Genomic DNA, 16598 nt, shown 5'->3' on the forward strand with positions numbered 1-16598 from the left:
TGATATTTGCTTTGATATCAACACAACTTTAATACAATTCTGTTACTCAAGTTCACTTCAGAAATGTGTATTAAGATTTGACTTCACTGAGATTCCTTTCCAGGAAACCAGGGAAGTGTGGAGGGAAATGAATATTTATGGAGAAAAATATGTGATCCTGAAACACTAGACTAGACAGGAATTGAACTTCTCTTGTGTAAACTTTTCTTGTAAATCATTCTTGATCATAATGAACAATGAGATTTATGATCATAATGGGTGATATTTAAAATAAATATGCATTATGCCTTAAATATTATGGCTATTTAGAATAGAGGGATATATTTCATTTAGAGCAATAGAAGAATTCATTTACAGGCATAACTTGAGGTTTTCAATGAGAAACAAGAATATAATCCAATATAGAACATATAAAACAAGCCATCAACACTTAAACTCCAAGGTAAATCCCCCTTTACATGAATATTGATCTTCCATAACTCAAGGAATAGATGTGCAGCATGAAAATAAAATACTTTGCAAGTAATATGAGCTACATTTTAATATTCTTTTCTCATATTTCACATATTTATTATTCCCAATGATTTATTCAAATTTTCATTACTTTAGAAACTTCATATGGAGATTTGTATGTGATATTCTGTTTTTGCCATTGGCCAGGTGGCACTAGTGGTGAAGAACTCACCTGCCACTGCAGAAGACACAAGAGATGTGGGTTCAATCACTGAATTGGGAAGATCTCCTGGAGTAGGAAATGGTAACTTGCTCCAGTATTTTTGTCTGGAAAATTCCATGGGCAGAGGAGCCTGGTGGGCTACAGTACATGGGGTAACAAAAGAGACAGACACGACTTAACAAGTAAACAACAAAAATGGTGAGAATTGTGGAAATAGAGTCAGAGAATGTAACACTGACCAGAAGATTAAAATTCAGTGGCAAGTTATAAAACACAATGTCTGTTGAATTCCACAATATCAAGAAGAGCAGATAAGGTGGTAATATACAAAGGAATGATACACACCAGTGTGAAATCAGTGGTCTGAGATTTCCCTTGTTATAAACATATAACTAACCGTGAATGCCTTTGTTGTTGCTCAGTTTTCAGTTGTGTCTGACTCTTTGCAACTCCATGGACTGCAGCGTACCAGGCATCCCTGTCCTTCACCATCTACAAACCTGTGTCCATCGAGTCAGTGATGCCATCCAACCATCTCATCCTCTGTTGTCCCCTCTCCTCCCACCTTCAATCTTTCCCAGCATCAGGATCTTTTCCAGTGAGTCAGTTCTTTGCATCAGCTGGCCAAAATTTCAGCCTCAGCATCAGTCCTTCCAATGAACATGAAGGACTGATTTCCTTGAGGATGGACTAGTTGGATCGCCTTGCAGTCCAAGGGATTCTCAAGAGTCTTCTCCAACACCACAGTTCAACAGCATCAATTCTTCAGTGCTCGAACTTCTATAAGGCCCTGCTCTCACATCCATACATGACTACTGGAAGAATCATACCTTTGATTATATGGATTTTGTTGGCCAAGTTATGTCTCTTCTTTTTAATATGCTATTTAGGTTTGCCATAGTTTTTCTGCCAAGGAGCAAGGGTCTTTTAATTTCATGGCTGTAGTCACCATCTGCAGTGCTTTTGGATCTCAAGAAATTAAATTGTTTCACTTGATTTTGTTTGTTTCCATTGATTTTCCATCTGTACGCCATGAAGTGATGGGACTGCTTGCCATGATCTTAGTTTTCTGAATGTTGAGCTTTAAGCCAACTTTTTCACTCTCCTCTTTCACTTTCATCAAGAGGCTCTTTAGTTCTTCACTTTCTGCCATAAAGGTAGTGTCATCTGCATATCTGAGGTTATTGATATTTCTCTTGGCAATCTTGATTCCAGCTTGTGTTTCACCCAGCCCAGCATTTCACATGATGTACTCCGCATATAAGTTAAATAAAGAGAGTGACAATTTACAGCCTTGACGCACTCCTTTCCCAAATTGAAACCAGTCTGTTCCATGTTCAGTAGTTTTTTTGTTTGCTTTTTTTCCATAGTAGTAGTACAGCTCATGAGTATTCTTTATTAAAACAAAAGGAAAACATTTGGTACAATAATATTACTTGAGAATAAATTGTTTTTTAAGAAATCTATTGACTAAAATGATAAACAGTAATCCCCAAATTGCTCAGATTTAAGTTTGAAAGCAAATTTTAGCAAGTGGGAAAGCATGAAGGCAACAATTCTTGGATAAGAGAGAAATTACAAAGCTTAATCAAGTGAGCTATATAAATTTATAAAGGAGGTGAAGTCAAAGAAATGAAAATTCCATCAATAGCATGGAAAAAGTAGGTTCTACTTCTAAGATCTGATCAAAAGTTTCAATTTCTGCTTATGAGGCTTTAAAACTTTCAATTATGCTGCCTTCTTCAGCTCAGAACAATTGGCTTCCTTTTATAGCTGCAGTCTTAAAGAGTGCTTTCAGAGCCCTCTTTATGTCTTTGTTCCTCAGACTGTAGATGAAGGGGTTCAGCATGGGTGTGACCACAGTGTACATCACTGAGGCCGTTGCACTTGGGTGTGAGCTATGGGCATTAACAGGATAAATATACACTCCTAAGCAGGTACAATAAAATAAGGAGACCACTGAGAGGTGAGATGCACAGGTGGAAAATGCTTTATACTGTCCCTGAGACGATGAAATCCCACGTATGCAGGAAACTATCCTAGAGTAGGAGTAAAGGATACCAGCTAAGGGAGCACCTCCCAGCAAGACAGCTGAGAAATATAGCATGGTGTCATTAAGAAGGGCGTCAGAACAGGCAACTTGAACCAACTGTTTGAGTTCACAGAAATAGTGAGGGATTATTACCACTCCACAGAAGGACAGCCTTGACACCATGAAAGTTTGTAAGAAGGAATCCAAGATACCGATGACCCAGGACACCAGAACCAGCAGTGCACAGAGCCAGGCATTCATGATGACTGTGTAGTGCAGGGGATGACAGATGGCCACAAACCGGTCATAGGCCATCACAGTCAGGAGGAAGTCATTCAAAACTACAAACAGTGTGAAAAAATACATCTGGATGATGCACCCTTCATAGGTTATAGCTTGGCTCTGAGTCTGGATGTTCCACAGCATCTTTGGGATGGTGGTGGAGGTGAAGCAGATGTCTACTAACGACAGGTTGGAGAGGAAGAAGTACATGGGGGTGTGGAGGTGGGGTTCTGAGCTGACCGCCAGGATGATGAACAGGTTTCCAAACACAATAATCAAGTACATGGAGAGGAAAAGCCCATATATAAGGGGCTGCAGTTCTGATTCCTCTGAAAGTCCCAGAAGAAGAAATTCTGAAACATTTGTCAGGTTTATTGGTCTCATGTGGTGGAACTGACCACTGGAAAGGAGAAAATGACATGTTTATTTTCACAAAAACCGACATTGCTCACATTGTTGAAAAACTATTGTTTATATTTTACTTAAGTACATTTAATTGTTTTTTCCTAAGTTCAGTATGTTTTTAATGGGTTTTCTCCTTTATGGAATTCCCTGTGTCATCTCAAATTCTCAAGCTTGTCTCACTTCTAGATTTTTTTGCAGGCTATCATATATTCCAAATATTTAATGAGAAATTTTTCAATTCATTTGGGTAATATAAGTTGAATAATGACATTGTTTCAGGTGCTGCCCAGGTGATGAGTATGGAGTTCTACAAAAGCTCTAAGAATCTATACACAAAGAAAATATAAGCCATATATATATATATATATGAAATTTGGCTACATATGTGTTAATATATATCACTTGTCATATGATGACTCATGCTATGAAAAAATTTGAAAAGAGCTATAAGTAAAGAATAGAGAGGGGATACTATTTCTTATGACTGTTCAGATAAGACATGCAAATAAGATGACATTTGAATAGAGACCTCAAGAAAGAGAGAGCAGGAACACTGAACTTACCAGGAGGAGAAATTGTGTGCCTGGCAAGGTGAACACTGGTGTAACAGCCGTGGTGTAAAAGCCCTGGGGAAGGTGCTTGTTTAACATGTTCAAGTTTTTTAAAAAGAAAGCTAATTTGGGGAGGTTAGTGCACATGATGAAGTGTGAGGAGGGGTGATGTCAGAATGCTGTAGACCAAGGTGACTTCCCTGTTGCTGCTGAAACTTCAAGTCACAAGGAAACCCTTATCCACACTATGTTCCTCTAGCACATTTTGAAATTGCTGCAAAGGTGTCCAGTAAGTTTAAATGAATCTCTTCTGTTGATTGAGTTCTGGCTTCTGTGTATGAGTCACCTTGGAATATGTGAGCTTATTATCCCTTCTGTGAACACTGCTTACATTATACAGGGCAAGAACACACATACACACAGTAGACACTGACTGCTGGAAGGCTGTTGCTAAGCCATGAAAGACGCCAGGATTCTTGGCCTCCGGAGGAGAGGAATTCAATCTGGGGCAAGTGACAAGGCTTGATCTCTCAGAGCTTTTGTGTAATATTTTTGTGTAAGTTTTATTAAAGTATAAAAGAGACAGAGAAAGCTTTTGACATAGACATCAGAAGGGGGCAGAAAGAGTGCCCCCCTGCTAGTCTTTAGCTGGATGCTTTATGTCTGTTAGACAGCTATTAATCAGATAAGAAAGACGCCTCAAGGTTGACAGAGTTTCACCAGGGCCCTCTCCCAAAATATGCATTTTTGAGCTAGGATGGCAAGAAGTGTGTCATCTCCCAGCCATAAAATAAATGATATGAATACTGGTTTGTTGAGCTATCATCAGCCCAAGATTTGAGAAAAGAAAAAAAGTTAGTCTGAGGTGGAACCATTCTGAAGAAAGGCAAATTCCAACACAAATACATAGTTTCACTAACACAACTTAAGAAAAACATTTCCACACCCATGGCGGATTCAAGTCAATGTATGGGAAAATCAATACAACGTTGTAAAGTAAAATAAATAAATAAATAAATTTTTAAAAATAAAATAAATAAAACTATAGTCCAGGGGAAAAAAAAGAAAAAGAAAGAAAGAAAGAAAAACATTTCCATAAGAAAAATGCATTGGTTAGCTAAAGGTTTGAGAAAAGTTAAATTCAGGTGGAACCAGGTATCGTCATGGCAACAAAGAATTTTAAGACGAAAAAGACCCTGAAACTTGTAGTTTGTTTCCTCCTGCTGCATAAGAGAGAGAGAAAAAAAAATGTCTGACACTTGCAGCCTATTCCGTCCGTTTGGAGACCCCTGGCCTTCCTGTCTGTTACCCTCTCATGACCTAAGCTGTGTTACTCCTAGGTCCTTTTCACTCCTCCCCCTTAACTACCCTGATTGAAAGTTTGATACAACTCAAGTTGATCAGATCTGATTATGTAAAATGGTATCCAAAATTTCCAGTTTGTAAATTTCCTGGGAATTAATAAACTTGGGACTCAACTTTGGTATGGCCTTGTATTAAAGACACATTAAAATTTGTTCAATGGATATATATACATTGTGCCTGCATGCTCAGTCCTGTCTGACTCATTGCCACCTCATGGACTATATAGCCCGCCTGGCTCCTCTGTCCATGGGATTTCCCAGGCAAGAATACTGGAGTGGATTGCCATTCCCTTCTCTGTGGGATCTTCCCAACCCAGGAATCAAACCCAAGTCTCTTATATCTCCTACACTGGCATTCTTATTCTCTACCACTATGTCACAGAAAAGGATACATATACATCTGTATATATCTATATCCTTTCTTGAAAACTGGGTTTTAAGATATATGTATACATCTAGATACAGAGAGGGATGTGAGGGGGAGAGAAAAGTCAAATGGACGCAAGGGGAAATAAAGACATAATAAGCTCAAATGGCCCCTGAGAGACTGTGGTAGAGAAAAGCATCTTTGGTTCTGGTGATAATTCATGTACTGTTCTATTGCCTTGATATCTGGGAAAATAATTTAAAAAATCAAATATAACTTTATCCAAATGATAAAGTAGTGGTATCTTTATGATATGAGGCATTTGCAGATTGCATTGCCCAAAAGAAAAATGAATAAAAGGACTAAGACAGCACTTCACAAAAGGATGTACGTAAAGGACAATGAATATGGGTTGAATTTAGACCATTTTTAATATCAAGCAGTAAAACTTATTTCCCCTGTGCCTGTTTCATATCTATTTGAATAACTGTTTACATATGGTTCAATAGTAGACAAAAAAAAAAAAAAAAACAGCCTCTTTAGTGCTTTTTCATATGTGGCATCATCTCTTTGTTCTTCTTCGGTTTTGATTATTTTTGTGATAGATCCTATGGGCTCATTCTAGTCTTAGTTCTGATCTTTGTCCAAACATCAAGTATCCATGAGGTCCATACTCATAAGACCTACCCGCATTGTGAGAATTCCACACTTACCGCTGAGTAATGTCCTTCATATCAGTCATCACTTACCACTGAGTAATGTCCTCATATCATAATGAGCACACTGTATTCTACACACATTTCTTTCACTGTACTCTGTCTTCCTAATCATAGTGCAAGATCCAAACAAGAAGGGACTCCACCTGTTTTTCTCACCTTTGTATTTTAACAAAGTATATGAATAAATGTTCATTTGTACAAAAATTAATTTATAAGAATGAAAAGTTAGGAAGTAAAAATATGACAAGGATATTGAAACCAGGCTAATTAGAACAACACTGAAACAAGTGTAATGAGCAGAATTAAAAGAAGTTTCCAAAGCTAACTGAATAAGAGATATAATAGCAATAATTTATGACATCAACATGGATTAATTACATTGACAATAGCCTAGAGATAAAATAATATGATGTATTATGTTCATAAAATGTTCTAGCATGTAACACATACTCAGTTATTGCTGTTGAATGAATCAGAAATAGGTCTCATTACATTTGGATGTTTGACATATGGCAAGGTTGTATTTCACTTTATTCGGAAAGATGGAATTATTAATAAAAACTGGCTTAAAGGTCTATCTTACAAAAATATGAAGTATTCCTTCTTCAAACATCTTACAAAAAATCAGAGATTATGACCTCAGTGTAACAGTAATAAACACATTATGAGTGGACAGCTTGAAATCTATGTATGAAATTATGATTGAGTTAACCATCTTAAAGAAGGCAAGGAACTCAGAGGTAAGAAAACAGACATATACAGCTGAATTTTTTTTAATTTGTGGCCCTAAAAATGCTCCCAGAGCCAACTGAAATACAAGGATTTATAAAAATTATTTGAAAGTCTGTTTAGAAAAAAGGGCATATAATATGGCTATACGATAAAATAGGTAAATCAAAATGGTGATCAAATATATAAAGTTTTGCTCTAATTCAAGAATGATTTAGGAAAGCAACATGGAACCTCTCTCTCCTGTGGAAAAAAAATCTGTTGAATTAGGGCTGAGAACTTTTGAACTAGTAGCCCAGGAGTATGCTCTGATTTTTCTGGCAGATATGTGAAGTGTTAACAACATTTTAGGGGAAAAATTGAAGACAGCAATAAATAGTCAAAATGCAGGTATTGTTTAATTCTGGGTTCTTCAGTGTTGTCACAGCTGACATTCTGGAGCACATTATTTGTGGTGGAGTCTGTCCTGTGCATTGCGGGTTGTTCACAGAAACCCTGACCTTTATTGAGCCCTCAGGGTGTCACTGGAGAAGGCAATGGCACCCCACTCCAGTACTCTTGCCTGGAAAATCCCATGGATGGCAGAGCCTGGTGGGCTGCAGTCCATGGGGTCGCCAAGAGTCGGACAGGACTGAGCGACTTCCCTTTCACTTTTCACTTTCATGCATTGGAGAAGGAAATGGCAACCCACTCCAGTGTTCTTGCCTGGAGAATCCCAGGGACGGGGGAGCCTGGTGGGCTGCCGTCTATGGGGTAGCACAGAGTCAGACACGACTGAAGTGACTTAGGAGCAGCAGCAGCAGCAATGTGTCACAGCCATACAAGGCTCTGGACATTACTGTGGGGGACAAAATCATCCACGGTTAGAGACAGAGTTTGAATTTCATTACCATAGTTTTTGTAGCAATGATATACTAGCAATGGAGAAAACATAACTGGTTGCTAGATTTCACCACGCAAAATTTATATCGATTCATAATTCCCCTCACATGCATCTATACCTAATAAGAAAACTAAATGGTAATTAGTCAGTTGGTGAGAAAAAAAAAAAAAAATCCCAGCTTTAAGTTGGAAAGAAATGCCTTCATTTCATTTTATAGCTTTCCATAGCTAATACCCAATTTATTTACCCCAGTTAATTAATAAGATATTTGGACCTGTTCTTCTTTTACTGGAAGCACTTTATGCCTTTCATCCCTCTTCTAGTTGGACTTCATTCCTGTCGTTTTGCTTGCCGATTTCAGTGTCTACACTTCTCTTTTCATTATTTATTTATTTATTTTACTTCTCTTTTTAGCCTCCTGGTTTGCATTGATATTTTAAGCAAGGAAATGACACCAGTGATTGCCAAGATCTGAGTTCGGCTGTGTTTGTTCTCAGGTGATGTTATGCAAACATTTTTGAATTTTATTTTATCTGGCACTTGTCTCAGTGTCTTTTGACCGCTTTGACTCACCTACATGAAAACTGAGAGGAAGGTCCTTGTGTGGAAGTCTGAATCCCTTCCTGGATGGTTGATGGAGATTGAAGCTCTGCCTACAGACAAGACAGCACTTGGGGGTCGAGTCTTGGTTCTTTACTCAGACTTTGAATTCCGAAAACAAAAGCTTGTCTCCTCCACACCTAGGTTGTACAAGCTCAGGGATGCAGTAGAGGAGCTATTTACAGCTCTCTCTGTCTACACATTAAGTACATTTCCCTCTTGTTATTAATACAGTGACCTGTAAACACATGATTTCCCTGTGGTACTTGGTCTGGACAAAAATGATGCTTTTCTATTCCTGCTGATTCTGTTCCCAGGAGACCAAGTTACAAACAGGGTGAATTTAGTTATCATTAATTCTTCTCCATTAATTTTTCTCCTGCCAGGAGCCTAAACTCTCAGTGCCAGTGTTATCCCAATGCCAGTGTTAAGTTCTCTCCAACAAGTGATACTGAGGCAACTATCTTGAATGGATCCCTTGGATGGTCAATACATTGACTTTTTGTAAGGACACACAGCCCATGATACTCTCAGAAAAAAATTCATTTCTCTCTTTATAAGAGGCACACCTCTGTTTAAAGTGAAGTATTGGGCAGTGCACACACTGGTTTCCTGACTCTTCTGCTAAAACCATCAGGAATTTCATATGTATATCTGAAGTTAATAGCTGTCATTTATCCCCTCATTATAATATGTCTCTAAGTTATAAGACATGTATTTCATATTTTAAGTACCATATCCTACCTTAGCACATTATAGGGATTATCTATTTAAATTTGGAGAAGTTTATTCTGTCAAATATCAATAGTAGTGTATGCCCTTCATTTTCCATTCTACAAATGGGACTCAGAGGTATTTATTTTCTGATGATTTTTCAAATTTTCGAGTATGTTAGTTACATAAAAGAGAATAAAGCTAGCTGATAAAATAAATTAGCTAATAAGTATCCTTAAAATGAGAAGATTAACTTGGATTACCCATGATGCTATAAGCAATAGCAATGGTTCTCTAAATGTGGAGAGAAGAGGAAGAGCTGGAGTCAGAGAGGGATCTGAAGATGCTGTGATGCTAGCCTTGAGATGGAAGAGGGACTATAACCCAAAGAGTGCAGATGCCCCCAGAAAGTCATCTAGGAAGGTAATACCTCCTTCCCTGGACTGTCCATATGGGTCTAAGTTTTAGCAGACATTTTATTCAGCCCGATGTAAGGAATATCAGTGGCTGATCTTTAATTTTTTAAAGCAATTAAAGTGTAAAGTGTTGTTGAGTTTAAGTTTCTCAATTCAGTCATTTAGTTTTCCCTGGATTAAAGATTGTGTGTGTGTGTGTGTGTGTGTTAGAACTCCCACCTAATTTGAAGGAAAAAACTAGAGGTAATTTTGAATATTTACCGTATTTGCTGGTTCATTGAATTCCTCATTGCATTAATATAAATGTGGTTATATTTTGAAGACTTATGATAAGAAAAGTAGTTCATATAAAAAGTAATGTCTCACATTCCATTTTAAATATTTTTTCTGAATTTCTACATTCCTTAAATTCCATGTTAATAAAGACTTTCATTATTTTCATGCTTTTACCCTTTAATTTTCTGTAGAGATTATTCTCAACATAATAGATGAGACTATCTCTGTGTCTGTGTGTGTGGATATGTATGTGTGTGTGTGTGTGTGTGTGTGTGTGTAAGATAAAATATATACAAATAGTGCACACACATACACATACAACTCTTACCCTTAAATGTATTCTTTAGATTATCCAAATATTCTTGCAGTTTTCTCATAGCATCCCTCAGAAAATAGGTTTACTTTTCTGTATCACCTTCAGAAGTAAAGAAAGAGGAACTTTGGGGATTACATTTATAGCAATTACATGCTGTTGTTGTTAAGTTGTTAAAGTTGTGTCTGACTCTTTTGCAGCCCTATGGACTGTAGATGGCCAGGTTCTTCTCTCCATGGGATTTCCCAGACAAGAATACTGGAGTGGGAAATTTCCTTCTCCAGGGGATCTTTCTGACCCAGGGATCAAACCCTCATCTCTTGCATTGGCAGGTAGATTCTTTCCTGCTGAGCCACCAGGGAAGGCCAACCATTACATAACATAGCAGACAAACTTATTATATACCTTCTTGGATTACACAAATAGAACCAGGCAGTATAAACTCTAAATTTTTGTGGCTTTTAAAATTCTTCAGTTCACATACTTTAATGGGCACAGCTTATTGTTTTCAATTATGCTTTAACAAATTTATTAGCATTCTAAATTCTAGTATGCACACCAGGATAGGCAATGAAGTATAGACAGGTGAGTCACACCTAACAGGGCAGGAGACATCTCTTCCAACTGGGAAGAAGCAAAGTTTTACATGTGGATATTATAGTAGTCAAATTAAATTAAAGCAATTCACATTTAATAAACTCACTTCACCTGAAAACTGGAAGATTAGCCTACATATATAAAAGGAATAAAATATTATTAGTTGGTTCAAGAAGAGCAGTAAGGCCACACACAGCATTACAGATGAAATTTAGAAACATGCTAGAGAGATTCATGCCTGACTACAGACTCATGAATCTGGAGGGCTAGAAGCCCTGGAGAGATCAGAGCAACTCCCCACTGTATCACTTCATTTGACAATGAAGAAATTTTACTAACAATTTTATTTTGGGAAAGTTTGTATGTAACAACACCTGACACAACAATCTAATTAAACAGAACTGAGGGCAATAATCTATAATAATCTGATTCTACTAATTCAAGACTTTTGTTCTGATATTTGAAAGGTACCATTCATAATTACTTTGTTATTCAAGTTCATTTCATATAACTGTATGAAAAAGTGACTCCATTGCATTCAGTCCCTTTGAGGTCACGTGGACAGGTTGGAAGGACTTGAATGTTAGCACAGCACCTGTGGTCCTGAATCACATTTCTGAACAGGAACCCAAGCTTTCCAGCAAGTCATCCTTTGATTATTAGGATGACACCTAATGGATGATACTGCTATTGTACATTTTTTTGCCTCTATACTGTTTGTGACAGAATTATGATTATTGGATATATTTCATTTGGAGAAGTGAAAAGATAAAGATTTTCTGAAAGCACTCGAAATTTTCAAACATATACAAGAAAGAAATTTAATAAAAAAAAAAAGCTAAACATAGCACTAGTTCTTCAGTTCAATGAATACACCTTACAAATAGACAGCGATGGTGCATATTTGAAAGAATACATTAACTCTCCAAAAAAGAAATGTGCTGTATAGTAATAAATGTGTGATCTAATACTTTCCTTTGTCATACTTAAGATCAGTTCTCAAAAAAAAAAAAAAAAAAAAAAAAAAAAAAAAAAAATCAGTTCTCGGTGTGTATGACCAGAAGTGGGATTGCTGGGTCATATGGCAGTTCTATTTCCAGTTTTTTAAGAAATCTCCACACTGTTTTCCATAGCGGCTGTACTAGTTTGCATTCCCACCAACAGTGTAAGAGGGTTCCCTTCTCTCCACATCCTCTCCAGCATTTATTGCTTGTAGACTTTTGGATAGCAGCCATCCTGACTGGCATGTAATGGTACCTCATTGTGGTTTTGATTTGCATTTCTCTGATAATGAGTGATGTTGAGCATCTTTTCATGTGTTTGTTAGCCATCTGTATGTCTTCTTTGGAGAAATGTCTATTTAGTTCTTTGGCCCATGTTTTGATTGGATCATTTATTTTTCTGGAATTGAGCTGCAGGAGTTGCTTGTATATTTTTGAGATTGATCCTTTGTCTATTGCTTCATTTGCTGTTGTTTTCTCCCAATCTGAGGGCTGTCTTTTCACCTTGCTTTTGTTGTGCAAAAGCTTTTAGGTTTAATTAGGTCCCATTTGTTTATTTATCTGAAAGAGACACGTGTACCCCAATGTTCATCACAGCACTGTTTATAATAGCCAGGACATGGAAGCAACCTAGATGCCCATCAGCAGATGAATGGATAAGGAAGCTGTGGTACATATACACCATGGAATATTACTCAGCCATTAAAAAGAATTCATTTGAATCAGTTCTAATGAGATGGATGAAACTGGAGCCCATTATACAGAGTGAAGTAAGCCGGAAAGATAAAGACCAATACAGTATACTAACACATATATATGGAATTTAGAAAGATGGTAACAATAACCCTATATGCAAAACAGAAAAAGAGACACAGATGTACAGAACAGACTTTTGGACTCTGTGGGAGAAGGCGAGGGTGGGATGTTTCGAGAGAACAGCATCAAAACATGTCTATTATCTAGGGTGAAACAGATCACCAGCCCAGGTTGGACACATGAGACAAGTGCTTGGGCCTGGTGCACCAGGAAGACCCAGAGGAATCGGGTAGAGAGGGAGGTGGAAGGGGGGATCGGGATGGGGAATACACATAAATCCATGGCTGATTCATGTCAATGTATGACAAAAACCACTACAATATTGTAAAGTAATTAGCCTCCAACTAATACAAATAAATGAAAAAGAAAAGATCAGTTCTACTCTAAAACTATATTATATCCATCTATTCTCTCATATTTGTGTTCACATGTAGATTATGCTTGGAAAAATGTACTTTATTATCCATGATTTCCAGTATCTATGGTAGACACAGTGGACACAGGCTGTATAGAAGAATAAGATCCTAATGCATATAAAAGTATCTTATATTAGTGAAAACAACCAGTATTGTAAAGTTTGGGTTATCAGGAACAAAAATTACACTGCATGTGTGCCTGCGTGCTCAATCATGTCTAACTCTTTGTGACTGATCCTGTGGACTGTAACCTACCAGGTTGCTCTGTCCGTGGAATTTCCCAGGCAAGAATACTAGCAGGTGGGTCATAGAGGATCCTGCTGTGATTTATGTCGGAGAGTGTTTTGCCTATGATCTCCTCTAGGAGTTTTATAGTTTCTGGTCTTATATTTAGATCTTTAATCCATTTTGAGTTTATTTTTGTGTATGTGTTAGAAAGTGTTCTAGTTTCATTCTTTCACAAGTATATTATCTAGGGTGAAACAGATCACCAGCCCAGGCTGGATGCATGAGACAAGTGCTTGGGCCTGGTGCACCGGGAAGACCCAGAGGAATCGGGTGGAGAGGGAGGTGGAAGGGGGGATCAGGATTGGGAATACATGTAAATCCATGGCTGATTCATATCAATGTATGACAAAAACCACTACAATATTGTAAAGTAATTAGCCTCCAACTAATAAAAATAAATGAAAAAAAAAAAAAAAAAAGAATACCAGAGTAGGTTGCCATTTCCTTTTAAAGGGGATCTTCCCAACCTAGGGATCAAAACTGAGTCTGCTGCATTGGCAGGCATATTCTTTACCACTGTGCCACATGGGAAGCCTGGCAATTACCATAATGATATGCAAAGAATGACACTCAGAAAAGGGATGAAACAGTGGTCTCAGATTTTCTTCTTTAAGAACCTTATATAAATAGCTGTTGTTGTCAAGAGGAGTTTTTCTCCTCCCCACAGGAGTAGCATAAGTCATGACAATTCATTTAGGCAAATAAAATGAAAAATGCTCAGTATGATATACTGAATATGAGAAGAAATTATTCTTAAGTGATCCATGTAGTTCCTTGAGATGAATGGAAATTTCCAAATCCTTCACATCCAATATTTGGATTACAATTGGTAGAAGAGGAAAATCAAAAAGGAAAAAAAAAACAAAAAAACAAAAAAATAACTTGACATTTCATAGATATCAAAAAATTTAAGAATGAGTTACATAAATTGTACAGAGAAGTTAGAAACAAAATATAAATTCCAAGAAAAATAGAAGAGACATTTTCTATCTCCATCAGTTCAGTTCAGTTTAGTCGCTCAGTCGTGTCCGACTCTGTGACCCCATGGATTGCAGTACGCCAGGCCTCCCTGTCCGTCACCAACTCCCAGAGTTTACTCAAACTCATGCCTATCCAGTCAGTGATGCCATCCAGCCATCTCATCCTCTGTCGCCCCCTTCTCCTCCTGCCCCCAATCCCTCCCAGCATCAGGGTCTTTTCCAGTGAGTCAACTCTTCACATGAGGTGGCCAAAGTACTAGAGTTTCAGCTTCAGCATCAGTCTTTCCAATGAACACCCAGGACTGATCTCCTTTAGGATGGACTGGTTGGATCTCATTGTAGTCCAAGGGACTCTCCAGAGTCTTCTCCAATACCACAGTTCAAAAGCATCAATTTTTCGGCACTCAGCTTTCTTCACAGTCCAACTCTCACATCCATACATGACCACTGGAAAAAACATAGCCTTGACCAGACGGACCTTTGTTGGCAAAGTAATGTCTCTGCTTTTTAATATGCTATCTAGGTTGGTCATAACTTTCCTTCTCCATAAGTCTGACCAAATGAGGCTGAGAACACTGGGCTCAGGCTTTGAACTCTGCTATCATGGGTACTTTTTAAGTCCTAGGAAAATAGGGCTTTTATACTTACCTTTCCAAAGGACATTTTCAAACCTCTCTGTAAGTCTTTATTTCTCAGACTGTAGATGAAGGGGTTCAGCATGGGTGTGACCACAGTGTACATCACTGAGGCTCTTGCACTTGAGTGTAAACTGTGAATAACAGCAGAGCTAAGGTAAACTCCTAAGCCTGTGCAATAAAATAAGGAGACAACTGAGAGGTGAGATGCACAGGTGGAAAATGCTTTATACTTCCCCTGAGCTGATGCCATTCCTTGTACGGAGGAAACTATCTTAGAGTAAGAGTAAAGGATACACACGAGGGAACTACCAGCCAGCAGCACAGCTCCAGAATACATCACCACATTATTGAGAAAGGTGTCAGAATTTGCAAGTTGTATCATCTGATTGACTTCACAGAAAAAATGAGGGATTTCTAAGACTGTACAGAAGGACAGTTGCAACACCATTAAGGTTTCTAACAAGGAATGCAGGGCACTTATGATCCAGGACACCAGCACCAACAGTTCACAGAGCCAGGGGTTCATGATGACCATGTAGTGCAGGGGGTGACAGATGGCCACATATCGGTCATAGGCCATCACGGTCAGGAGGAAGATGTCCAGTCCGGAAAAAAGTAAGAAAAAGTACATCTGGATGATGCAGCCTTCATAGGTTATGACTTTATTCTGGGTTTGGATGTTCCACAGCATCTTTGGGATGGTGGTGGAGGTGAAGCAGATGTCTACAAAGGACAGATTGGAAAGGAAGAAGTACATGGGAGTATGGAGGTGGGAGTCTGAGCTGACAGCCAGGATGATAAGCAGGTTTCCAAACACAGTGATCAGGTACATGGAGAGAAAAAGTCCAAATATCAGGGGTTGCAATTCTGACTCCTCTGAAAATCCCATAAGAAGAAATTCATTATTTCCTGTTAGGTTCCTTGGTGCCTTGTGGTGGCTATGAGAAAAGGGGGAAATAAAATGACTAATGTTCACATAAATGGGCATTACCACATTGCTGAAATGCTACCATTTATATTTCACCATAAAGAAATTACTTTCAATATTCTATTCATGGATTTCATGCACTTTAGGGAGCTTCTTGTGCCATCTCTAATTAGCAAACTGGTTCAAGTTTTTCCCAGAAAAACTATCAGAGTTTTTCCCAAGATGTCAGATATTTTACAGATTTAATGGGACATTCTTTCACATATTTGAGGATATAAATTGAATTGAGATAATGTACCAGGTACTTAATATACTGTCTATGCAAGAAGCACACGGTGTTGAACAACGAAAGCTCCTAACTTCTGTCTATGGAGACAGAAGAAAATAAAAGTTATATGGCATGTCATTTGTTACAGCTGTTATGAAGGAAAAGAAAGGAGGTAAACGGGAGATGAGGAAGAGTGACATCTGTTGTATACACATGTTAATCTAGACCTGTAAACAAGGGGATAACTGGAAAGACCTCAAGGAAGAGAGAACCAGGGCCGTGAGTCCACCTGGAAGGTGTGCTCCTGGCAAGGGGACAGTGAGTGTGAAGGCCTAAGGA

The 16598-nt window shown here is 38.0% G+C and overlaps 2 protein-coding genes across 2 annotated transcripts; both read right to left on the minus strand.

Annotated features, from left to right (window-relative positions):
- Positions 1-2423: 2423 nt before the first annotated feature.
- On the minus strand, positions 2424-3275 carry LOC133061611 (olfactory receptor 1078-like). The gene is made up of 2 exons (XM_061149580.1): positions 2921-3275; positions 2424-2635 (listed from the first exon to the last, which is right to left on the minus strand). Exons 1-2 carry the CDS (start codon positions 3273-3275, stop codon positions 2424-2426), a joined length of 567 nt encoding a protein of 188 aa, XP_061005563.1.
- Positions 3276-15046: 11771 nt separating this feature from the next.
- On the minus strand, positions 15047-16051 carry LOC133061612 (olfactory receptor-like protein OLF4). Its single transcript, XM_061149581.1, has one exon. The coding sequence runs from the start codon at positions 16049-16051 to the stop codon at positions 15047-15049; it is 1005 nt and encodes a 334-aa protein (XP_061005564.1).
- Positions 16052-16598: the final 547 nt, after the last annotated feature.

The sequence above is a fragment of the Dama dama genome, chromosome 9, assembly GCF_033118175.1.
Source record: "Dama dama isolate Ldn47 chromosome 9, ASM3311817v1, whole genome shotgun sequence".
NCBI lineage: Eukaryota > Metazoa > Chordata > Mammalia > Artiodactyla > Cervidae > Dama > Dama dama.